The sequence below is a fragment of the Megascapheus bottae genome, chromosome 17 (genome assembly GCF_031878675.1).
Source record: "Megascapheus bottae isolate mThoBot1 chromosome 17, mThoBot2.hap1, whole genome shotgun sequence".
Lineage (NCBI taxonomy): Eukaryota > Metazoa > Chordata > Mammalia > Rodentia > Geomyidae > Megascapheus > Megascapheus bottae.
In genome coordinates, this window is record NC_143525.1 from 11417149 (window position 1) to 11440590 (window position 23442).

The following is a 23442-nucleotide window of genomic DNA, read 5'->3' on the forward strand; positions in this document are numbered from 1 at the left end:
CTGTGCCTGTCATTGTAGGAGTTTGGGAGGTTTGGATGACAGTCATAATTTTGTGGCCTGGCACTCTCCGTTCGTGGTTACAGGATATTAGCTCCTGGTCTCATTTCTCATCAAGGACCTAGACATTAAGTACTCCAGGCATAGGTTTTTCCCCTTTCTTCCTTTATCACTATTGACCCAGCTTCTTAATTTGGTTGCTCCTCATTTTATGAAAGACACTCTTGTTGTTTTTTTGTGGTATGTTTTAGAAGTTATATTTGCCATAATTCTTTATCCCTTGTGAGATAGCCACACATGTACCGATAAACTGAGCAGTTTTGTCATAGCAGAGTGGAACAGAACTCTATGAGCTTGAGGATTCTGTCTGGTGAAAGAGAAGTAAAGTGCTGACATGTCTGGTGGAAAAGATACAGAAAGAAGGAGAAGGATCATATTAAAAAGATAAGAAAAATAACCAGAAGAGATCTGCTATGAAACAGCAGAACAGAATCAAATGGAGTTATAACAGATACTTGCCCCTAATTTCTTCTCCTGAAGGACTCTGATTTCCAGAGGACAGAAAGTGGGTGGAAAGTAATGACCTTCAAAGATCACAAAGCAGAGGAGGAAAAGCTGTGCCTTCCTTAAATAAAACCTTACCATCTCCCTTTTAACCCTCCTCATCCTGCCTTGATCCTGATGCTGGGAGCACAGAGTAAAACTGATTTCCAAAAGAGAAACCCCAGCAGCATGTCATTTACTGGATTAGCAATCAACAGGATCAACTAATGAATACTTACATCTGCCCCTATAATCTCCCACTCATTTCAGAAGACTGTGGAGGAAACAAAGAAGTAAAATGTATGACTAAGCTATGATTAGTTCTTCTGTAACAAACATACAAGAAGAATTTATCAATTCAAAATAGTATTCTCCTTAAATAGTTCTCCTGAAGGGCATGATCCTTCTTCATGCAATGCTGCTTCCCCAACTGCTCAAGACATTTAAAAAACCAACTCAGAATTACTTTCTGAGGCAGTTTGGAAGCCCCTGGAAAACATCATCTTTTATTGTCCCATCTCCTTTTTCGCTTGTTTGCTTTTTAAATTTACATTGCTTCTATAAAGGAGGGGGGTTCACTGTGACATTTCCATACATGTGTACAATGTATTCCCCATCAAACTTATTTCTCTAGCCCTCTCCCTTACCCTCCTCCTCTGATTTTTAAAACAATTTCATAAGTTTCACTGTTCTCTTTTCATATAGACAAATACACTACCCCAACCATACTTACTCATTTACACTCTCCATTGCTCCCCTTGGCACTCACCTTCCTAGCTGAACGTTTTACTTTTCTGTATTTTATAGTTCATTTCAGTGTATATTAATTGTACCAAAAACACAATACAGTACATACTGCCAGATTTCCTTTGTATATAAACATTTGCCATATTTCTTACTTGTTTAATTCATGAGTTTAACAAGTATTTATGGAGTTCTACGATAGTATTGCACAGAAATACAATGGTGGGCAAAACCAACCAGACTCAGAACACGTTTTATACAGTTCACGGAAGGGGTAGATAATCACAATCAAATACAAACTTCAGTTATCCAAAGCCCAGAGGAAAACACACTGTGATAAGGACACTTTTAAATAGGTATTTGGCATAGCAGGGCTGCACTCAGAGCCCGAGGAGGAGGATAAATGGGTGATAATCCTCTTGCTTTCGCTAGGCTAATCGAAGGGAACACGTAAGCTGTACTGGTCAGCTTTCTGATGCTGAGACAAAATACACTTTTACCAATTAAAAGAAGGATTTATTCTAGTTCACGGTTTTCAAGTTTTCAGCACATGGTTGCTCGACTGCTTTGTGACCTGTGGGGAGGCACAACAACATGTGAAAGCACATGGCAGAGCAGCCCTATCACCTCACAGTGGCTGCTGGGTCCCCAATGACCTAACTTCCTTTCTCTGGGTCCCGCCTCCTAGAGCCCTGCTGCCTCCCACCCAATTCCATCACCAAAACTTCAACACATGGCCTTTGGAGGAAATTTAAGATTCACACTATAACACAATTAAAAGGTCTTAAAAGCCACTGTGGGGGCTGAGAATGTGGCAGAGTGGTAGAGTGTGTGCCTAGCATGGATGAAGCTCTAGATTCAAATCCTCAGTGCCACATAAACAGAAAAAAGCCAAAAGTGGCACTGTGGCTCAAATGTTAGAGGCTAGCCTTGAGCACATAGAGGCTGAGGGACAGTGCCCAGGCCCTGAATTCAGGCTCCAGGACTGGTGTGCACATGCAAGTGTGCATGTGTGCGCCTGCGGGCGCGCGCACGCGCGCATACACACACAGACACACACACACACACACAGCCACTGTGTCTGAGAATTCAAAGCCTGAGTAAAGTCAGAACACATAGCCTTCAGAGGACTATAGAACAGCGTACCAAAGGTGGAAAGCAAGCTGCTATATATGTTACATATTGACACACAGGAAATCATTTCAAAATGTGGTGACAAGGCGCAGGTGGCTCATGCCTGCAATCCTAGCTACTTAGAAGGCTGAGATTTAAGGACCTCAGTTCAAAGCTAGCCCAGGCATGAAAATCAGACCTTTTCTTTTTGGGTTGTCGGACTTGAACTCTGGGCCTGGGTGTTGTCCCTGAGCTCTTCAGCTCAAAGCTAGTGCTCTACCACTTGAGCCACAGTGCCACTTCCGCCTTTCTGGTGGTTAACTGGAGATAAGAGTCCCATGGAGGGCCCAGAATTTGGACTAGTGGGAAAGTGCCTGCCTAGCATGCACAAAGACCTGGTTCGATTCCTTGGTACCACATACATAAAGAAAAAGCCAGAAGTGGTGCTGAGGCTCAAGCAGTAGCGCTCTAGCCTTGAGAAAGTCCAAGAACAGTGTTCAGGCCCTGAGCTCAAGCCCAGGACTGGCAAAAAGAAAGAAAAAAAAAAACCTACCTTAAGCTTTACCACCAGTTGAAGATACTTCAAACATGAAGGACATCTACTCCATAGAGAAGTTCCTAAAAGCTTTTGGATTACAATAGAATCACTAAGAGTAAGTGAATAGGTTAGTCCACATGACCATACAGATAATACAATATTATACAGGATTAGCCTCCAGGTTTTAATAATGCAGTTGAAAAACAACACAGCTCTAACTTACCTATGATAATCTAGTAAACGCAATGAATGGATGCAGAGGAGTCTAGTCTTATATTAACTAAAATACGAGTTGGAAATATTGGGTAGTGAGGCGTTAAGGTGGATACAATACAGGCTGAGCAAAGAGTATGATGAAATAGATAACACTTATCTAGTGTTTACTGTGTACCAGGCACCATTCCATACACAAGTTCTTTCAAACCTTACTATTATTATCTACTTTGATCGGATGAGGCAATCAAGGCCCAGAGAAATTAAGTAACTTGCTCCCAGTTTCACAACTGCTTGGTGGAGGTTAGGATTTGTATTCAAGTCAGCTGAGTCGAAACTGTGTTATTATTACCTCCACAACAAAACTTGGGCTACAAGTCAAGGAGGGGGGGGGGTGAGAAGGCAGCTGGGTGTGCGTGCCACACCATGAGAGAATGTGGATCGTGAGTACCACGTCCTGTTTACCAGTGGGGCAATTCAGACCCCTGAGTCACAAGTCACGCAGGGCTGCTTTGCGGCAGCCATCATAGCGTGTGGGTGTCCAGGCCTGGATACTCCGGAAGGAAATGATGGTCAGCATTCCTAAGGCCACGGCCTGGAATCCAAGTCCCTCCTTAGGCTGCGATTGAACACCTCGGGAGGAAGGGGATTGGGGGAGCTGGCCTTACTAGAGCACGGCAGATCGTGGATGATAGAATTGAGGGCCGATGCAGAATTACTACGGGCAGGATCCCTTGAAATGCGCACGGAGGTGGACAGTATAAATGGCTTCTAGGTCTGTCCCCTCTGCCAATAGGCCAGAGAAGGGCTGGGGACCTGTGTCGGGGTCTGGGGGTTGGAGGCACTGGATGGAGTGGCCTCGCTCCACAGACCCCGCCCCCTCCTCGGCCACGCCCAGGCCGCCACCTCCGCGCACTCGCGCGCGCATTCCACCTTGCGCCTCCACCGCCCCCACACGTGCCGCCGCGGGGAGCGGCCGGACGCGGCGCCGAGGGACGACCCAGGGCGGGGCCGCACTCATAAAAGGCACGCGGAGCCGCGGCGCCGGCCCCAGGATCCACCCTCCGCCCCTGCGCGCGGAGCCGGCCTCGTGTGCGCGCGAGGCCCCGGCGTCGGCGGCCATGCAGCTCCTGATGCGGGTGCCCTCTCTTCCGGAGCGGAGCGAGTTGGACTGTAACATCTGCTACCGACCCTTCAACCTCGACAGCCGCGCTCCCCGCCGCCTGCCCGGCACGGCGCGCGCGCGCTGCGGCCACACGCTCTGCACCGCCTGCCTGCGCGAGCTGGCGGCGCGCGGCGACGGTGGCGGGGCGGCCGCGCGCGTGGTGCGCCTGCGCCGCGTCGTCACGTGCCCCTTCTGCCGCGCACCCACCCCGCTCCCGCGTGGCGGCGTCGCGGAGGTGGCCCTCGACTCGGCCCTCTGGTCACGACTGGAGGAGAAAGCCCGAGCCGAGTGCGAACGAGAGGACGGGACGGCAAGCCCGGCCGAGGGAAGCGGCGAGGCGGACGGCGTGGAGGAGGAGGAGGAGGAGGGCGGGGACGGGGCGGGGCCGCGAAGTGCCGGCTGGCGCGCGCTGCGGAGGCTCTGGGGCCGCGTCCGGGCGCCCTCGCGCAACTGGCGGCGTCCGCTGCCTAGCAACGGTGAGCAGGGGCCCCGGGAGGGTCGTAGGGACGCCGCGGCCTCGTCTCGCGGCCACTAACCCGTCTTCATCTCCCCAGTGCTCTACTGCCCAGAGATCGAGGACATTGCCCACATGACCCGCTGCACGCTGTGAGCCTGTCACCCGAGAGCCGTGGCGGTCAGGGAAGAAGGTGGAAGCCGCAGCCCCGGGCTCCTCCGACGGGGAGGAGTGGCAAGTCACGAGGACGAGTAGAACCCAGGGCGGAAGATGCCCAGACCAACTCCTCCGCTGACTGCGTTACGTTTTCCGGATGGACCGCGGCTACCGACGAAGTCCAGGGTGTGTGGGTTGTGGCTTTTAGCTGTGGCTTTGACATTTTGTCCAAAGGGACACTGGGGTGTATGGCAACAAGAGATCCTATTGTAGCAGTTGTCAGTGGATGGAGATTTTTTTTTTAAAGTCGGAGCAGGAGAAAATAAGCCTGATTTTCAGGTCACAATCTCTTCTCTGGCATGTAGGGATGTTTATAGCCTACTGTCTGATCATTGCCAGTTCTGTGTCTCAGAACTTAGCGATGCCCCCTTGCCTTGAACTTAAGGCCCTTGCTTTATATAGTATCCTTTCAACATAGGGCGTTTTTTGGGGGCACTTATGACTTATGAAGGATGAGAGCCTTTTAGTAAGGGCATCAAAATCTAACTTTTGTTATGTTTTTAGCCATTGGGCACCCTGGCACTACTGGGGGGAAAAGTGTCCCATAATGGGACATCATCATTGCATGCTATGGATTCTGTTTTAAAGTCCTGTAACTTTTATAATCATTGTCAATGACCATTGTGTCACTTGGGAGTGACACAATTTGTTCAGAGTATAGAATCTCAGGATTCCACTACAAATTTACTGAACCCAACCCTATTTTCACAATCCCAGGTGATTTTTGTGTACGTAAGCATCCGTCTAAATCTTAAGACACTTCAGAATGTTACTACCTGTGAATGTTCTGAAGCGACTGTTCTAAGGTAACATTCTACCGCTGAAGAAAGCATACATTTTTGAGTTAATGTGAACTTATAAGTGTAGACCTCAATATTTTTTTAGAACTTGCTGTTTTTATTCATTTTTTAAAATTGACAGCTCTTGAATGTATTTATGGTGGATAGTGGTCCATTTTAGAACTGTATTTTGGCATTTTTCTCTTTGTCTCAACATTCCTTCTTTGAGGAGCTTCTCCACTCTGTCTATAACATAATGCCTTATTCTAGTTCATGTTTAGTGTTCTCCAGAGTGTAAATTTCATGAGATTATCTCCAAAGACAACAGCAGTGTTAATGTACAGTACGTACTCAATAAATGTTTGTTGGACTTATCTGTTGTGTTAACTCAGGGCCTGGGTGCCATCCCTGGGCCTCTTTGTGTTCAAGAATAACACTCCACTACTTGAGCCACGGCGCCACTTCTGGTTTTGCATGGTTAATTGGAGATGAGTCCCATGGGGACTTTTCTGTCTGGGTAGCTCATATCTCACCCTCCTGAGCAGGATTACAGGCATGAACCGGGCTGCCTCTGATTTTTTTTTTTTAATGTAATAAGTCACAAGAATAGTATGTAGTCTCACTTGCTTCAACCTCAGAGGTTCCTGTGGTGAATAAATGCAGGACAGTGATGTGCAGTTAGACCTTTGGCAAACTATACAGCCTTATGCATTCCCACACCCCCCTCTTAAAAAAAAAAAAAAAAAAAAAAAAGACCTGTTCCTCTCCTGTTTCATAGTAGAGTTGAACTAGTGGAGCTGCAGTGACCTCTGCTGCTTTTTACAGGAACTGGGTATGAGGTAGAAGACAGTTTTGAAATGGGCCACACATTTCTGCTGCACTCTTGTCCAGGAAGCCCAGTGTCCTCTGTACCCCACCACTGTATCCTCAGGTTCCTGCTGCCTGTCCTCCATCTTTGCACCCACCTTATTGGCTAGCATGGGAAAAGGGCTCTAGTTTTAATGAATGACTCAAGATACAAATGAGGAAAGGAAAAGTCACAAGGTTAAGAAACAGAGAGAGAGATGGATAAAGATAAGTTGGCAGGAAGCAATCACCTTTCTTATCCCTCCACCCCACAAGAAATCGCCCCAGCCAAAAATAACAGCACACAGAAAGGAAAGTATAATTTATATGTACAACCAATAAACCTGATACAGAAGAGGGGACTGGGACAGATCAGGAGTGGGTGTGAAGAGACTGGGAAAGGGGCAGCGAGAAAGTGAAGGGGCAGCAGAGCAAGTGGGGGGTTTGCCATGCAAACTACCACTCCCTGCCCCCCTTGGGAAGGGTGTGTTTACACCTTCTTCGCCTGCCCTTCACTATGTTGTTCTGGTCCCACAAACAAGGCTGTCCCCTGACTAGGCTCCTGGCCTGACCCACTCACACTGAAATCTGTATCTAGGCCTTAGGAGGGAAGGTAGAAGTCCCCAACAAACCTGAGCCCCAGAGCGGGGAGGTGGGGGGCTGCCCCCATGTTTGGCCTGCTGTATTCTCTCCCACCCTTCCTAGGCTACCTGGGTTCCTAGAACAGGTTGGGGAGCTCCTCTTTGGCTTGAGGGAGTTATCACCCAACCATTTACTCTGTGGGGGTAGTCCTTGGTCCCTAGAAAGGGAGAGATACTTCCCAATTCAAGATGCCAGTACACAGGAGGTAACTGAGCCAATGAATGGCTCCTTTATTCTGAGGCCAAACAGTAATGGACTCCCTCCCTTGTAAGTGCTCCACCCTCCCTTTGGGGAGAAGCAGGGGAGGTAACATGCAGCCACCCCTCCTCTCCCTTCTCCCTCCTGGGTCTCATTTTCATTCCTCTCTAAAAGTACCCTTCCTCTCTTTGAAACTCTTCTCCCCAGAAAAATTCCTACAGGCCAGGCAAGACTCAACCCCCATTTCTGCAAGAGGTGGAGCTGATATTGCAGGAAAAGAGACTGGAGGCTCCACCTCTGTCCTCCCCAGAATCATTTATTAGGAAACTGTGTATTTGGCAGTGGGGGATAAAGGTACGTGGAAGACCCTGCTAGCCATCTCCCACCCAGACCTCTTCACACCAGCACAGATTTCAAAGCTTGGTGGGAAAGGTACTTGGAAGTGGAGAAGGTCAAGGGGCCCTTCTTGGAGAGAGGAGTTATAAAGGGGCAAGGGGCTCTTAGCCCAGCGGTGGCCCACTGGGTGGGAAAGGTGGAGGGTTGGCAGCAGGCCCCAAGGCCTGAGTATGGGGTCGGCTTCGGGGACGGGGCCTGGGTGAAGGGCAGGCCTGGGATCCAGTCAATCGTCTATACAGATCACCTCCCCGGCTCGGGGCTCCTTCCGATCCAGCCCGTCTGACACCAACGCCCCCACCATTTCCTTCTCCTTCTTCACCAGCACTGGAGGGCCGTTGGTGGCTGTTTGGGAAGGGGGTAAGGAAAGGTCAATCCCCACACAGCGCCAAGTATCAACCTCTGACAACAACCCAATCCTTGCTTCTAGGTCACTTCCAGTTTTCCTGGGTAAGGGTGAGAAGACCTCTTCCTGACATTTCCCTTGTGCCACACAACTTAAGTTCAGGTTCCAACCCTCACTCTACCCCTTCTAAATTCATAATCACTCTCCCTTGAGGTCACTCAGGTAGAGAAGGCATAGGTGGGAGACACTAAGCCACAGACCCACAGAAACCCTGGGTGAGGTTTCTGACCATGAGGACAGAAAAGGCAATCAGAAAGGATGAGTAGGACAAAGCCCTTCAAGACAACTCCATTCCCTAAAACACAGGTTACTTCCACAGAACTGAGATGGATTGGAACAGGACCAAGGTACTGAGCAGGAGTGAAGCTTAGCCAAGGAGGAAAGAGAGAAGCAGAGAGTTGGAAACTACCAGCTGACCTGTGATGAAGGACCCGGCTGGCATCTGGCTGTAATTGGCGCCTGCGGCGGCCAGAGCCCCGACGGGTGTGGCGCTGAAGGCCGCCCCGTACCCCGGAGGTGTGGCGTAGGGACCTGGGGGGAATGCCTGGAATAGAGAGCGAGCTGAGGTTGGTTAGACAGTTCACAGTAGAAGACAGAAGCTGCATAGGAACATGAGCCACACTTCAGAACTGCTGAGGGGTGTGACCCAGACAGGGAAATTCACTCAAGGTGAAGACCATGGTCTAGCAAGTTGTTTTTCCTATGGTATAGGATTCTGATAGAAGTGAATGTGTGCATGCAGGAGGAGCAACAACAGGGAAATGAGTTAGGGAGGAAGAGGGTTACCGGTGTGGGGTGAGGCTCCGTGCCCTTGCTGGCCAGCCGGCTGAGGATGCTGCGCTCGGACATCTGAAGGCGGGCTGCGATGGGGGGTATTCGGGACAGCGTGGCTGGCAGGCGGGTCACATCCGCCTTCATGTCGCTCAGCAACTCCTCCAGCTGGTTTAGAACTGGGGCCCGGGCCACGGAGAAAGAAGGGCAAGAAAGGGATAGGAAAAGAGAGAGATGGAGCCAGAAAAAGTGACAAGAAGTCAAATAGACAGGTATAGTCAGAAAAAGAGAAGGACACAAACATCAAAGAACCAGAGACCAAGTGACAGAAGCAACACAAGAAAGTAACAGAAAGCAGACAGAAAAAGTGTGACCCAGGGGAGAGGAAATGTCAGGAAAAGAGACAGAGACCAGATCATCACAGTGGACAGATGGAGAGAAAGAATACAAGGGAATATGAAGAAAAGGGAGGGGGAAGGGGAAGACATCGGAAGACACAGGAGTGGGGAGTTGTCAGAACATCCCATACTGGAAGAGCAAGATTTGGGGGTTGGGGATGATGGGGAGGAAACAGTCAGGAGGCATGGAGGTGGTGGTCAGTGATTTAAGGAATCAAGGTTTTGATGTGAAAAGGGAGAGGGAGGTTACAGGATCGACATTACAGATCCAAGAAATTTAGGACAGGAGTTAAAGGGGCCAGAACAACTAGTCACCACACCAGGCAAGATTAACTAGAGAGAGGGCTTTGGAATTTAATTTCTAATATCAACGTAAAATGCAGTGTGGGGGAGTCAAGAGAGGCAATTGTTTCTGCCTCACAGAATCGGGCACGGAAGGGAATGTGATCTGTGGAATCAGAGCTAAAGATTTTTGTGTGTAGGCTCAGGCCAAGGCCTCGAATGGAGTGACTTTGGCAGCGTCAGCCCGCTGCCAGGGAACAGCTTCCACTGCAGCGGGCATCTGCACGGAAAGAGGTCCCCCTACTGGGCACTGATATGAACACTATCCAGAATGGAAGAGGGAGGGCCAGAAGCTAAAATCCAGGGGGTGACAAGGGGGCCAGAGGTGGGGTTAGAGGTCAGAGAGGGTTGGTTCAGAGGGTAAAAGGGGTCAGGGACATGGGAGGATTTTGAGGGGTGCGGGGTGAAGACTTACGCAGCGTTGTGGGCCCTCCCCCGCGCGGGGCCGCCGCGGCCCTTACCCTTGTGCAGGACGGCGTTGGCTGGCTTGTTCCCTGCCAACGACTCCTTGGAGAGGTGCTGGTGGCTCTCAGCCAGGCACTCGGCCTCGGCGAAGCGGGCGTGGAGGGCCATGGCGGGGTGCGCCGGCTCCTGCGACAGGTTCAGGTAGGCCGCCCGCCGCAGCTGCTCCTCGATCACCAGCGCCTGCTCCAGGAGCTGAGTACACAAGGTGAACATGGAGCTCAGCTAGCCGCAAGGAGGCGAGTGAAAGACCAGACACAGTCGGGCAGATTGGCCGCTGGCCAGGGCACCTCTACATCCACACTGTGATCCCAGAAACCCTGATCCAGACCATGGGCCCCAACATGTGGGTCTTGGTTTCAAGTAATGCCTCAACCCTGAAGGCGTTAACCACCCCACACCGGACCTAGCCTCTTCAGTCCTACACCTCTCCTCCCTCATCCCTACCTTGAACCTCCGGGCCAGGAACTTATTTTTCATCTCCAGAAAGTTCCCTTTATTGGCTTCAGTTTTAAATGGTTCATTGATAATGGCAAACTGAGCATCATTCTGGATGTCTTGCCACCGTGCATAGCCATGGCTGCCAATCAAGGAAAGAGGACCATCAAGGAGCTTAACAGAATGGGCTTGCCTGAAAGTACTTCTTCCTTTTGGCTGGATTTCCCCCAGGTGTGGCATGAGCTCCCTTTCTGTGGGTGGGGTCTCATCTTCCCTGTAGTTCCCCTCTTTCCTGAGAGAATGTTCTCGCGTTTGTACCAAAGGATACAGGACAATCCCTGCCAGAAGCCAATAGTCATGTCTTCGGTGCCAGATCTCATTGAGTTTCCCCGAGGAAATGGCTGCCCGTTCTTCATTCTGCCACAGTGTGTGAAGCTCTACAAAGAGCACAGCAGACAGAAGAAGCATCAGGGGTTTGTGAACCACAACCAGACCCCATGGGCAGGTATGGAGAGAAACCCAAGAATGGCAAAGTACTAAATGTTCCTTCAGAGGAGTGAGTAGGTTAGTGGTGAGGAATTAAAGTAGGTTACAGAGTTTCCAGTTAGGATGGAAATAAAATGCTGTCTTAGAGACAACTGTGAAGTTAGGTGGTGCTTGAGGAAGACTGACAGCAGTGATTATTGTCAACAAGCACCATTTCACTAGAAGTGGCAAGAGCTGTTCAGGTAGGAGAGGAGGCCCTGGAGCCAGCACTCGGGTTAGGCATCAGAGTTTAAGGTAGCAGGTGGCCTCAGGCTAAATCACAAACTCTAGGAGGCTGTGAAGAGCACAAAGACCCCATAGCAGTAAGAACCTCCCCCACCTGTGAAACCACCATCGGCGATATTGAACATGAACCGAGGCTTCTCCACTTTCTCCTCACGGCGCCCATTGGACCGTGGCTCCTCTCGAGGCCCAGTTCGAAGTTCTCGGTCCCCTTTTACATCTTCTGCTAGGGCAGATAAGACAAAACATACCCTTCAGTACAGCCTCCTTGTAGGTCTTAAGACTACTTACTCCCTGTACTATGCTGGCCCTTCCAACAGCTACCCCCCCCCCCCCCGAGTCCTAAGCGCTCAGTTTCCCAGACTACACCTCCCCTGATTCCCTCAGGGACTCAAGTGTCCATTCCTTCCACCCATTCCCTCTCTTGCCCAAATCCCCTGTTTCCCCCTCCGGCCTCTCCCTGTGTTCCTGTCTATCCAATGGCTTCTCCTCCCCCCTTTCTCCTGGCATTGGCTCTGAGGCTGCGGGAGGCGGGCAGGGGATAGGAAGGGAAGATGTCACCCTCATCCCCTGATCCCAGAAGAGGGAATTCTCAAGTTCAAATAGCCCATCATCCCTAAGGCCATATGCCTACCTGACTTCTCTCTGTCGACTCGATACCCAGGTTCAGGCTCCATCTCTGCAGGCACTCCTGGCCCGTCATCCTCTAGTGGAATCTTCCTTGGTTCTAGCTGTTCCCCAAGTGATGGGGCTGGGCTGGGGGCATCAGCCTAGAGGAGAGTAGAGAGAAAATAAAATGAGCCAGAAGACTCCAGAAACCTGGGCTGTCAAAACCCTTCCAGACCCCACTACGCCCTTCCTCAGAGGGAGCCAGGCGACCACACACCTCTGACTCCATCTTCTCCATTTTGCTGTTTTTCTCTGGCTTCTCCTCTAGGTTTTCAGCATCATCCTTCTCAAGAGGTGTCCTTATGCCACCCCCTTTCTCATTTGGAGCAGGAGTCGCTATAGGGGAAGGTAGAATGGGTGCTATGGTCGGGATAAAATTGAGGTATCCTGCAGGGGTTCACATAGTTGAAAATACCCACAGGAAGGCATTTCTAAAAGGGTAGACAGACATTTGATCTGACTCCAGTGTTTAGAAGCAGGGCTTTGGGGAATCGGTTAGGATTATTAGAGTGGAGACCTGTGACTGAGTCCTGTTGGCTTAAAAAAAATAATAAGGAGAAATGGAACTGGAAGCGTATACCAGCCTAAGCCAAGTAAGAACATGAGGTTCTGAGTTCAAGACCCAGTACCAGCATTAAAAAAAAAAAATCAAGGGCCAGGAGTGTAGCCTAGTGGTAGAGTGCTTGCCTAGTATGCACGAACACCTGGGTTTGATTTCTTGGTACCACATATATAGAAAAATGCCAGAAGTGGTGCTATGGCTCAAGTCATAGAGCTCTAGCCTTGAGAAAGTCCAAAGACAGTGCTCAGGCCCTGAGTTCAAACCCAGGACTGGCAAAAAAAAAATCAAAATAAAGTAAGAACTGAGGATGTAGCTCAGTGGTGCAGCACTTAAGGTTCGAGATTCAACCTCCAGTAATACAAATCATCATCATCATCATCATCATCATCATCATCATCATCATCATCATCAAAATAACCAAGAAGACAGAGACTAGAATATACTTTGAGAACTCCCTCTCACAATGTGATCTCTTGCCTCACCATCAGGATTCTGCCAGAAAGAATGCTATCTATTACCAGACATGACCCCTTGAACTTTCAATTCCAGAACCTGGAGCCAAAGTAAGTCTGCTTCTTTAAAAAGTTACTCAACCATGGGGCCGGGAGTTTGGCCTAGTGGTTAAAATGCTTGCCTAGCATGCATGAAGACCCAGGTTTGATTCCTTGGTACCACATATAGAAAAAAAAGCCGGAAGTGGTGCTGAGGCTCAAGTGGTAGAGCTCTAGCCTTGAGAAAGTCCAAGGACAGGGCTCAGGCGCTGAGCTCAAGCCCAAGACTGCTAAAAAAAAAGAAAAAAGTTACTCAACCTCAAATGATCTCATTATAGGCATAGACTAACAAAGTAATGAAGGCAGAGGGTTTTCCCATCCTGACTCTTGGTCAAGCCATTTCTGTCTCTCCCGCCATTCTGCCTCTTGATTACCAGGTTTAGAGGTACAAGGACTGTTGGCAGCAGAAGCTTCAGGAGTGGTGGGAGTTGTTTTGGTAGGAGAGGAGGCCCTGGAGGAGCGCTTGGATTCAGCGCTGGGGTCAGGCATCAGCTCTGGCATTGACCAGCGTCCGTTGATGTGTTCAAATTCCTGTACCTGAGGAAGAGGGGAGGTGTTGGGGGAAAGGGATCTGCTACCGACGTGGAACATGTAGACAGCTTAATCCCCTCTGACTTGCATTACTGGAAACCCAGAATTCAGGGATGGAAGGCAGAGAAAGGACAGAACCTAAGGGGCTGACTTTCAGGATGGTGGGAGACGCATACCTTCTTCTTGACAAGAGACATGACTCCAATGCGGGTCAACACTTGCTGGCGACTCAGTCCTTCCCGAGGGACCCCATCAGCAAAGGTTTCAGAGCCATCTGCCCCAGGCTCACACAGATGGCGCATGAACAATGACACATAGGCTCTAAGGGGCGTGAGCAAGGGAAGAGGGTCAGGGAGCCTCAGAACCAGCACAGGAGAGGGAGAGCACAAACATGATAGAATTCCTGAAGCTTCACCCCCGCCCCAAGTGCCTCCAGAACTTCTTTCCTGGACCTCTTACTCTACTAGCCACTAAATCCTCTCCCTGACATCTGTGCCTTTGCATCTCCTAGGCCCCATCAGTCCGTTGTTCATCCTGTCCACCAGCTCCTCCTGCCTAGTAAATGTAAGGCCAGGCCAGCTCAGGTGAGGCTCCTTTCTCCAATGCCTCTTCCATAAAGGAGGAAGCCTGGCCCTGCTCTATTCTAGGCTTGGCTGAGGGGAGGTGGAATAGGCTGAGCCCACCTCCCAGGAAACCAGGCCCAAGAGTATTCCTAAGGCAGGGAGATGGTGATCAGTTGAGTAAGGTTACATCACATGGTGGCCAAGAGGAAGAAAACACCCAAAGCTCTTACCCCGTTGTCAGCCCCCAACCACCTATACTTACTTAAATTCCTTCTCAGTTTTGCCCCTGAGGTCCCGCACCAGCCACTGGGTGGTGAAGGCATCTTGTGGTGGCATCCCCCAACGCATCACAGCATTGAGAAAAGCCTTCCTCTGACGAGTATTGAATCCCAGCACCTGAAGTGTGGCAAGAAGAGACACAGGCTATGACTGCCCACTGGTCTTGGGGCTTGTCGGGGGTGAGGTTGGGGGTTAAGTTCTTTCTAACCTCACTGATTCTGATCTGTTCCTTTCTTTTGAGAATGTATGAGGGCCTGGGCCCCAAGTCTTTACCTCAATGTTACCACCAACTCGAGCCAGTAGTGGAGGCAATGGTTTGTCCTTTTCATTTCGGAGTTGCCTCTTTGATTGTCGACGGCCTGAGTGTGGGAGGTGACACCGATTATATCTTGCAACTCCTCTAGGCCTCAGTCCTCCTCCAGACCCCCATTTCCACAAGACATGGAAAACAGGAACAGACTGCCATGCTAACTTTTAATTTTATTCCCAGAACTTTCAGCACTACCACCCCAGTAAGTCTAAAAGAATAAAACCGTACTTAAAAATCCATGGCAATTATTTGACAATATTACCAGTTGGAAGGTAAAACAATGTAATCTTTCTCATTTTTTTTGAGATGGGGCTCCATTGTGTTGCCTACAGTAGCCTTTCACTCATGGGTGCAAGTGATCCTCCTTTCTCAGCTTTTCAAGTTAACTGAGATTATAAGAGAGAACACCACAGATGGCTACATTTCTTGATCTCAGCCTACATGATTATATACTCCAAATGTTAACAGAAATTATTGGCATTTCTTCTTTCTACTTGTCTTTAACCTTTAGTTTTTCTGTCAAAGAAGCTTTTTGTTTGTTTGTTTCCAGGCAAGGCCTCTGTATGTAGCTGGGCTACCCTTAAATTTATGATTCTTCTACCTCAGCCCACTCGGTGGTAGGATTACAGGAATACACTACCACATCTGCCCCTACCTCCCAAAAGCATTTTTATTTGATAGTTCAAAGCCAGCCAGGAAGGACAATCCAAGAGACTCTTATCTCTAGTTAACTAGAAAAAAGGTGGACATAGGGGCCGGGAGTTTGGCCTCTAGTGGTAGAGTGCTTGCCTAGCGCGCACAAAGACTTGGGTTCAATTCCTCGGTACTACATACATATTTAAAAAAAAAAAAAAACAGAAGTGGTGCTGAGGCTCAAGTGGTAGAGCTCTAGCCTTGAGAAAATCCAGGGACAGTGCTCAGGCACTGAGCGCAAGCCCAGGACTGGCAATAAAATTTTTTTTAAAAAAAAGCTGGACATGGAGGTATGGGTGGTGGTAGAGAATCATCCTGGAGTGAAAAAGCCAAGACAAAGCAAGAGGCTCTGAGTTCAAGCACCAGTACCAGTGCACATGGATGTGTGCACCTACACACGTACATACAGACACACAGCCAGAACTGGGCCTTAGAATACCTATCTAGCAAGCTCTAAGCAATAAGTTCAAACCTAAGTGCTGCCAAATAAAACTGAGAAGAACTGAGGCAGAAAGTTAGCCCACCTTCAGGACGCTCATCAAAGTCTTCATCTTCTTCCTCTGATCCCACTGAGTATTCTGACTGGTTATCTGTGAGGATACAGAGAGTGGGTTCAGGGTCAGTGGTGACTATAAGCCATGCTAGAGCCATTTTTGCTTAGATTCCTCTCCTTGTAGACTGGCAGACCTTCATCCTGGTCCTGACCCTCTAGGAAAGTTGGGGCACAGCCATAGTCTAACTCAGGGCCATGTAATGTGAATCTTCTGTAATCACCAACACCTTTAATATCTCCACAGCTCCTATTCTGCCACTCCCCCGGGATCCACAGGACTCCTCTCAACTCCCTGGGAGTTAAATCACTTGCAAACCCACCTGGCCTTGGGGTGATTCTTCATGCCCCTTCCTGACCACTTCCCTGGAAGGTCTTTGGCCTTAGTTTCCCTCTGAGTTAACCCTCACCTCCATGCCTTCCCTTCCAATCTCCAGCATCTGGGGTAGTCCTCACCTTGGTCCTCCTGAGCAGCATCATTGTAGTTAACCTGCTTGCGAACCCGCTTCCCCTTGCCCAGGTTCCGGGCTAGGTCTTCCTGTTGCTGTTCATAGTGATGCCTCAGCAGCTTCTCCCAGTAGTCAGGATCCACGTTCTCCTCCTGCTTGATGATTTCTCGCTCAATCTCCTCAATCTGAAAGGCAGCAGAGTAAAGGCTGGCAGCCTCATCCTCACCAGTCCTCTGTCCCCATCACACCATTGCTCCCAAGCCTCAGCCAGATCCTGACTACACTGACAGAAATCCTTTTCAGGTTTGCACCCAGTTTCTAGACACTGCATATTCCTCTTACCATCACGTGCCCTCAATGTGCTTTTCATTTTTCCTTCTCCTAATTCTTTGTTTTCTTCTACAGCTCTCCTCTGCTTCCCTTTACCTTCCTCTTACTGATATTGTGTTTACCAGAATTTTCTGTGCTTAATTCTCCCTCTAAAGTCCAGCTTTACCTATTACACTAAAAAGATGTTTTGCATTCACTACTGCTCTTTGCTGGGGACTAGAATGAGAGAGCAAACAAAAACTAAGAGCTGCGAGGGGCTAGTGGCTCACATCTGTAATCTTAGCTACTCAGGAGGCTGAGGTCTAAGGACTATGGTCTGGAAAGTCTGTGAGACTCCAACTAACCACCTAAAAACTGGAAGCAGAGCTGTGGCTCAAAGCGGTAGAGCAAAAAAGCTCAGGGACTGTACCCAGGACCTAAATTCAAGACCCACAACCACCACTGACACCACCAATAATAACACAAAGCAGAGGGTGACCCTACTACTTCAAAGTTCAGAAAGGACCTCCAGTGGCAGCTAAGATATACAACATCAAGCCCCAATGTTTCTCACCTTGTCTTCTTCCCGCACAACGTACTGTGCTACTTTGAAAGAGCTGAGATATTCATTCATGTTCTGCACATCTGTATCCTCAGTTGCATCCTGATTTCGGTCTAGCAGCCGAGCAATGGCTTCATTATCATAGTGGATTACACTGCTATCCTCCTCCTTATTCTCCCCTAGTGAGAGCAGGGAATAAAAGGATACTTGGGGGGACGGGAGTTTGGCCTAGTAGTAGAATGCATGCACAAAGACCCAGGTTCGATTCCCAGTACCACATACATTTAAAAAAAAAAAAGCTGGAAGTGGTGCTGTGGGTAAAGTGGCAGACCACTAGCCTTGAGAAAAAAGTCCAAGGACAGTGTTCAGGCCCTGAGTTCAAGCCCCAAAACTGGAAAAAAAGAAAAAGGTACTTGATGCTCTAACAGAAGTTCAGCATAACCTTAGCAAAGGTTAAGGAAAGGCTCCACTTGGCTTTATTCCCATGGAGCCCTGAAGGAAAGACTCTTTCCCCAGGAATCTATGTTGAGGGGTAGTTTTGTTTAGGAAGCCAATCCTCCTCCAAAGAATGCAGAGAAAGCTCTTCTTCCTCCTCAGTCTGCAAAGAAAGAATGCTTTCCCAGGGAGCTACAGAAGAAAAGAGCTCAGAAGAGAGCAGGGGCTGCCTTCAGGAAGCCACAGTAAAATTCTCACCCTCATTTTCATCCTTGAATAGCTCCTCAGTGCCAAATTTGAGGATGTCGTCCAGCTCCTGCTTGGACATGGATCCGGCCTTGGAGCCCAGCCCCGGCCTTACCACCAGATGTGTCAGCATCATCTTTCTCTTGGCCACCTGTGTAATCCTCTCTTCTACAGATGCCCGGGTTACAAATCGGTAGATCATCACTTTGTTAGCTTGGCCAATCCGATGAGCCCTGCTGAATGCCTATATGGTGTGAGAACTAGAGGTAAGCCAGGAAAGTGGCAGGGAAAAATTCTCATGTGCTCAGGAAAGGAGGCTGGTGGAGAGGGGCTTTTTTTTTTTTTTTTTTTTTGCCAGTCCTGGGTCTTTGGCTCTGGGCCTGGGAGTTGAGTTGTCCTTGAGCTCTTCAGCTCAAGGCTACTGCCCTACCCTGGAGCCACAGCACTACTTCCGGTTTTCTAGTGGTTCACTGGAGATAAGAGTCTCTCGGTCTTTAGTGTCCAGGCTGGCTTTGAACTGGGATCCTCAGATCTCAGCCTCTTGAGTAGCTAGAATTACAGGCATGAGCCAGTGCGCCCAGTGAGAAGGACCTTCTTAACCCACTCTCCTCTAGGAACCCATATCCCGTTGCTGAAAAGTGGTACAGGGGCTCCAGGATGCAGATTCTCACCTGGATATCATTATGGGGGTTCCAGTCAGAATCGAAGATGATGACAGTGTCAGCAGTGGCCAGATTGATGCCCAGACCACCAGCTCGGGTGGACAGGAGGAAGCAGAATTGTTGGGCCCCAGGAGCTAGAAGGTGAGAGTTGGAAAGCTGGGTTTTCTTTGTACCCAGCAGTCCTGTCCATCTGTTGCTGGCTACAAATGACTATGGCCCCAACTCAAAGCCTGCATATCCAGTATCCCCTCACACCAACCCCCTTCCGCCTGTTGACCTGGCATAGGTGTCTCAGGCCTGTCATGCCCAGGAGTCAAGGCATCTCTCCCTCACCATTAAAGCGATCAATGGCCTCCTGCCTCAGGGCACCAGTGATGCCACCATCGATGCGCTCATACTTGTATCCTTCGTAGTCTAAGAAGTCCTCTAGCAAGTCTAACATTTTGGTCATCTAGAGCAAGGGAAAAGAAAGGAGTCTGGAATGTGAAAGTAGTAGGATAGGTGCAGCAATCTGAACTATCCCTTCACTCACACACATTCACACACACACTCAATCGCAGTCCTTACATTTGAATCCTCATTCTGTCTTAAGCCTCCCAGATATTTTTCCTCCTTCCGTCTCCAGCTCTACAGGTTCACATTCTATGCCACACTATTTTAACTTACGATCATTTCTCCTAAGACAAAAGTTCTCCAAGACCCAGGAAAAGGCTTCAAAGAAATCTATTAACCCTCTGGAAATCTGTATAAGATTAGCATAACTGAAGGTACAGTTTTCTGGAGAGGGGAGGCATACCTTTCATCAGAATTCTAAAGGGCGTATGTCATTTACTTTCCATCCACTAATAAGGCTAAGAAACAGTACTGGTTCCAGAGACCTCCCCAGAGAGACAAGACTCAGCCTTAACCTGCCCCTGTCCTCATCCAGCTAATAAGGAGCTAGTAAGAGTTAATTCACTAGCCACATTTTTGGTTTTGTCAGTGCTGCAGATCAAATTCAAGGCCTCATACACTATTGAGCTACCTCCCCAGCTCATTTTTTGTTTGCTTTGAGACAGGGTCTTATTTGTAGCCCAGGCTAGCCTTGAACTCTAGAGTCTATTGCCTTAGCCTCCAGAGTGATAGAGTTAAAGGTGTGTACCATCACACCCAGCTGTATCAGACACTTAGGAATAAGATCTCTCAATCTGTTATACTACAGTAGCCACAGAAGAGAAGTCAAGAATTAATGTGCAGCTGCTTGAGAAGAGGCAAGAAAAAGTAAAATAGCAACTCAGGAGGCTGAGATCTGAGGATTGGGGTTAAAAGCTGGTCCAGGCAGGAAACTCTATGAGACTCTTATCTCTAAAGAACCACCAGAAAACTTGAAGCAGAGCTGTGGATCCAAGTGGTAAAATGCTAACGCTTTTAGCCTTGGGCAAAAAAAAAAAAAAAAAAAAAAAAGCTCAGGGACAGTGCCCAGAGAGAGAGAGAGAGAGAGAGAGAGAGAGAGAGAGAGAGAGGAAGAAGGATATAAATGAGAATGCAGAGGAGATGGGATCACCTGTGAAAAAATAAGCACTCTGTGTCCTTGCTCCTTCAACTTCCTCAGCATCTTCTGCAGCAGCATGAGCTTCCCTGAGGACTTAATAAGTGCCCCACCCTCATAAGCCCCACTGGGAAGTTTTGGGGATTCCTGAAAAAGGAAAGGAGAGAAGAGGGTCAAGAAGCATGCCTTCTTATTCTTACTGTATCTAGAAAGTCAGAGGAAAATAGTCAGAAACGCAAACTCAACTTCTACACCTTTCAAACTCCTCATCCTCCAAGGATCAGGTCCTTGGCCTTTTCGCCCACCTCTATCCCTCTGCTCAACAGAGCCCCTCCTGAGTTTCTAGAGATTCAGCCATTTATCCATTCTCTTTGTATCTACCATAGCAGCCACAGGAAAGAGGTACGGGTGGTTGCAGCACTTCTTAAGATCCATCATGATGTTAAGCAATGATACTTGGTTTCCACCACCTCGTGAATTCAAGGCCTCAAAATTCCGAGTCAAGATATACTTGTAGTATTTCCTAAAGCCAAGGCAGGGTATATAAGAGACACAATAAAGGAAGTCATTACAATATGGCATTTGTTCACCAACTCTGGAAAGCTAAACGCTGAACCCCAAGTCCAGGTAACCTCCCCCCAAATCTCACTTCTGCATGGGGCTCAACTCCACTCGAACAATGAGCTCTGTCTTGGCGGGCATATTCTTAAAGACATCTGCCTTGAGTCTCCGAAGCATGTGTGGCCCAAGCAAATCATGTAGTTTCTTAATCTGGTCCTCTTTGGATATGTCAGCAAACTCTTCCAGGAAGCCTTCCAAGTTACTAACAGTCCAGGAGAGATAGGGAAAAAAACAAGCTGTCAAATCCTTTCCCCTGGATTTCAGGCTCTCTTCTTTCTACTTCAGATCATTATGTCATAGCACCTTTGTGCTCTCTGCTTCTCCTCTCTTCAAACTATCCTTAACAAGCAACTTACTTAAACCGTTCTGGAGTGAGGAAGTTCAGCAGATGGAAGAGCTCCTCTAGATTATTCTGCAGTGGAGTCCCTGTTAGCAACAACTTATGATCTATCTTGTAGCCATTGAGGACCCTGAAAAACTAGAAGATAGGGCAAAGATGAGCAGGACAAAAGACTTATCAATAGCTATACTCCATCAACTTTCCCTGTCCCCCAGCTCCCATTTCCTCTAGGATAAAAAGCCCCAATCCCTAGTCCTCTCCATCTCCCAGCCTGGATCTCTGCCCAGAAGTTTCCAGGAACTCTGCCTTCCAGGCTGCAAAAAGTCCCCAGAACTAGTAGTAGTAGTTTTTGAATTTCTCCCTCCCCCCACCCACTTGTGTGTAACGTGCCAGTTCGGAGGCTTTAACTCAGGGACTAGGTATTACCCTTCAGCTTTTTTGCCCAAGACTAGTAGTACTCTACTTGAGCCTCAGCTCTACTTCTGGCATGGTTTTGTTTTTGCTTTTGCTAGTCCTGGGGCTTGAACTCAAGGCCTGGGCACTGTCTTTGGGGACGCTTTTTGCTCAAGGTTAGCACTCTCCCACTTGAGTTGGAGTGTCACCTCCAACTTTTTTCTTTTGTGGGTTAACTGGAAGTAAGAGTCAGGATGTCTTTGAACCTTGATCCTGAAATCTCAGCCACTTGAGTAGCTAGGGTTATAGTTGTGAGCCACTGGTACCCAACTTGGGTTTGTTAATGTTTGTTTTGTTAGGACAAAAGCAAGTGGTAATCCACACCCCAAATTTCTCAAATGTGGGGATCTCACTCACCTTGGACTGGTTGTTCTTGAGTCGATGAGCTTCATCCACCACGAGACAGGCCCAGCGGATGGAGCCGAGTGCTGCCTGATCGATGGTGATCAGCTCATATGATGTTAGGAGAACGTGGAACTTCACTTGTGCCTCCCTCTGCCAACACAATCATTACTTGTTGGGCTGCCATCTGACACCCACATAAGTGCAGCTCCACCCCCCACCCTTCAGCAAGATACCCTGCCCTGACTGTGACTACCTCTGGGAATGAATTAGTCTGTCCTCTAACTTCAACTCCAAGCACCAATTACTGATCCTGCCTCAAACTTCCACCTGTGCAACACACTGCCAGTTCCATCATCCACACCCCAAGAGAACTTGCTATGAAGTACAGAGACATGAGAATAGGTAGAGAATAGCAAGGAGAAAGGTGGAGAGGGAACAGAGAGGAGCTGAGTGTCTCTTGGGTCAAAGAAATGACAGATCTGAGGGTGATATGAGGTAAAGGGGCTTACCTTCATCTTAAAAGCTTTCTTTCCACCTTTGATGGCATTATCCTCAAAGGAGAACTCGTTCTCACGAATAATGGCTCTACTGTCCTTGTCACCCGTGTATGTCACCACATAGAACTTGGGTGCCCACATCTGGAACTCCCGTTCCCAGTTAATGATGGTAGAGAGTGGAGCGCTCACCAGGAAAGGACCTTTTGTATGGCCCTGGGAGTACAGGGTGGGGAGCCCATTAGTCCAATCTACTTCCTGTTATCGCCTCCACTCTCCTCTCCCAGTCTATGCTAGGTCTCAGCCCAGCCATCCATCTCAGGGCACTAGAACCCAATGCATACCTCTTTATAGAGTGAGTAGAGGAAGACAATGGTTTGGATGGTCTTGCCCAGCCCCATTTCATCAGCCAAAATGGTGTCAGTACCCTGGGCCCATGAGAAGCGGAGCCAATTCAGCCCTTCCAGCTGATACATGTGCAGTGTGCCTCCAGTGGCTGTGATAAACCGTGGCTGGGTCTCATATTTCACTGTAGGCTGTAACATCAAGAAGTCAGAAAGCTGAAAGGAACAGATGAGGGATCCTCGGGTCTTGATCTCCTCTCCCTTCCTCCCTAGCACTGCTATCAGCCGGATTTCAATTTCTTCTGCTTCTGAGCTTTTAAGAGGTCTTGTCTCAGGTCTCTCCCCCTCAGTCCTTAAAACATCCTCAGCAGCTTTGTAGGGAAGGGCTAGCTGTGAAAGAGTCCTACTGGGAGGCAGCCCAAATTCCTAGCCTCTCTGGGGGGCTAAGGTAAGAACTATTCAGAGATTGCGGACACCCTGGGAAGTTCTATTGACAGCCTCTGGGGAAATCATCAATCAC

At 48.8% G+C, this 23442-nt stretch overlaps 2 protein-coding genes and 1 non-coding gene across 16 annotated transcripts in view; 1 reads left to right on the plus strand and 2 right to left on the minus strand.

Annotated features, from left to right (window-relative positions):
* Positions 1 to 4185: 4185 nt before the first annotated feature.
* Rnf227 (ring finger protein 227) lies at positions 4186 to 6127 on the plus strand. Its single transcript, XM_090349631.1, has 2 exons — positions 4186 to 4789; positions 4868 to 6127. Exons 1-2 carry the CDS (start codon positions 4270 to 4272, stop codon positions 4921 to 4923), a joined length of 576 nt encoding a protein of 191 aa, XP_090205757.1. The 5' UTR covers positions 4186 to 4269; the 3' UTR covers positions 4924 to 6127.
* A 788-nt stretch (positions 6128 to 6915) lies between these two features.
* The window catches only part of Chd3 (chromodomain helicase DNA binding protein 3), a 29761-nt gene continuing 13234 nt past the window's right edge, over positions 6916 to 23442 (minus strand). For 5 of the 14 annotated variants that reach the window (XM_090349615.1, XM_090349616.1, XM_090349622.1 and 2 more), the window contains exons 14-39: positions 22923 to 23138; positions 22594 to 22794; positions 22097 to 22234; positions 21303 to 21424; positions 20975 to 21148; positions 20707 to 20848; positions 20341 to 20472; positions 19131 to 19248; positions 18807 to 18931; positions 18148 to 18379; positions 17467 to 17633; positions 16591 to 16768; positions 16109 to 16174; positions 14855 to 14940; positions 14565 to 14698; positions 13916 to 14060; positions 13583 to 13745; positions 12313 to 12431; positions 12061 to 12196; positions 11524 to 11652; positions 10987 to 11095; positions 10668 to 10800; positions 10174 to 10415; positions 9034 to 9197; positions 8665 to 8791; positions 6916 to 8186 (exon numbers count right to left, since the gene is read on the minus strand). In XM_090349615.1, coding sequence (XP_090205741.1) covers positions 7949 to 8186; positions 8665 to 8791; positions 9034 to 9197; positions 10174 to 10415; positions 10668 to 10800; positions 10987 to 11095; positions 11524 to 11652; positions 12061 to 12196; positions 12313 to 12431; positions 13583 to 13745; positions 13916 to 14060; positions 14565 to 14698; positions 14855 to 14940; positions 16109 to 16174; positions 16591 to 16768; positions 17467 to 17633; positions 18148 to 18379; positions 18807 to 18931; positions 19131 to 19248; positions 20341 to 20472; positions 20707 to 20848; positions 20975 to 21148; positions 21303 to 21424; positions 22097 to 22234; positions 22594 to 22794; positions 22923 to 23138 — 3936 coding nt within the window. In that variant the 3' untranslated portion in view covers positions 6916 to 7948. The remainder of the gene's footprint in view (positions 8187 to 8664; positions 8792 to 9033; positions 9198 to 10173; positions 10416 to 10667; positions 10801 to 10986; positions 11096 to 11523; positions 11653 to 12060; positions 12197 to 12312; positions 12432 to 13582; positions 13746 to 13915; positions 14061 to 14564; positions 14699 to 14854; positions 14941 to 16108; positions 16175 to 16590; positions 16769 to 17466; positions 17634 to 18147; positions 18380 to 18806; positions 18932 to 19130; positions 19249 to 20340; positions 20473 to 20706; positions 20849 to 20974; positions 21149 to 21302; positions 21425 to 22096; positions 22235 to 22593; positions 22795 to 22922; positions 23139 to 23442) is intronic. The other 9 variants (XM_090349620.1, XM_090349621.1, XM_090349619.1 and 6 more) reach the window with 6 other exon arrangements.
* LOC150051007 (small Cajal body-specific RNA 21) lies at positions 14300 to 14441 on the minus strand. The gene has a single exon (XR_016538495.1).

Coding starts and splice junctions, on each gene's coding strand:
- Rnf227 (XM_090349631.1), top strand. CDS start 4,270: ATGCAGCTCCTGATGCGGGTGCCCTCTCTTCCGGAGCGGAGCGAGTTG. Junction 4,790..4,867: donor GCGTCCGCTGCCTAGCAACG/GTGAGCAGGGGC, acceptor TCATCTCCCCAG/TGCTCTACTGCCCAGAGATC.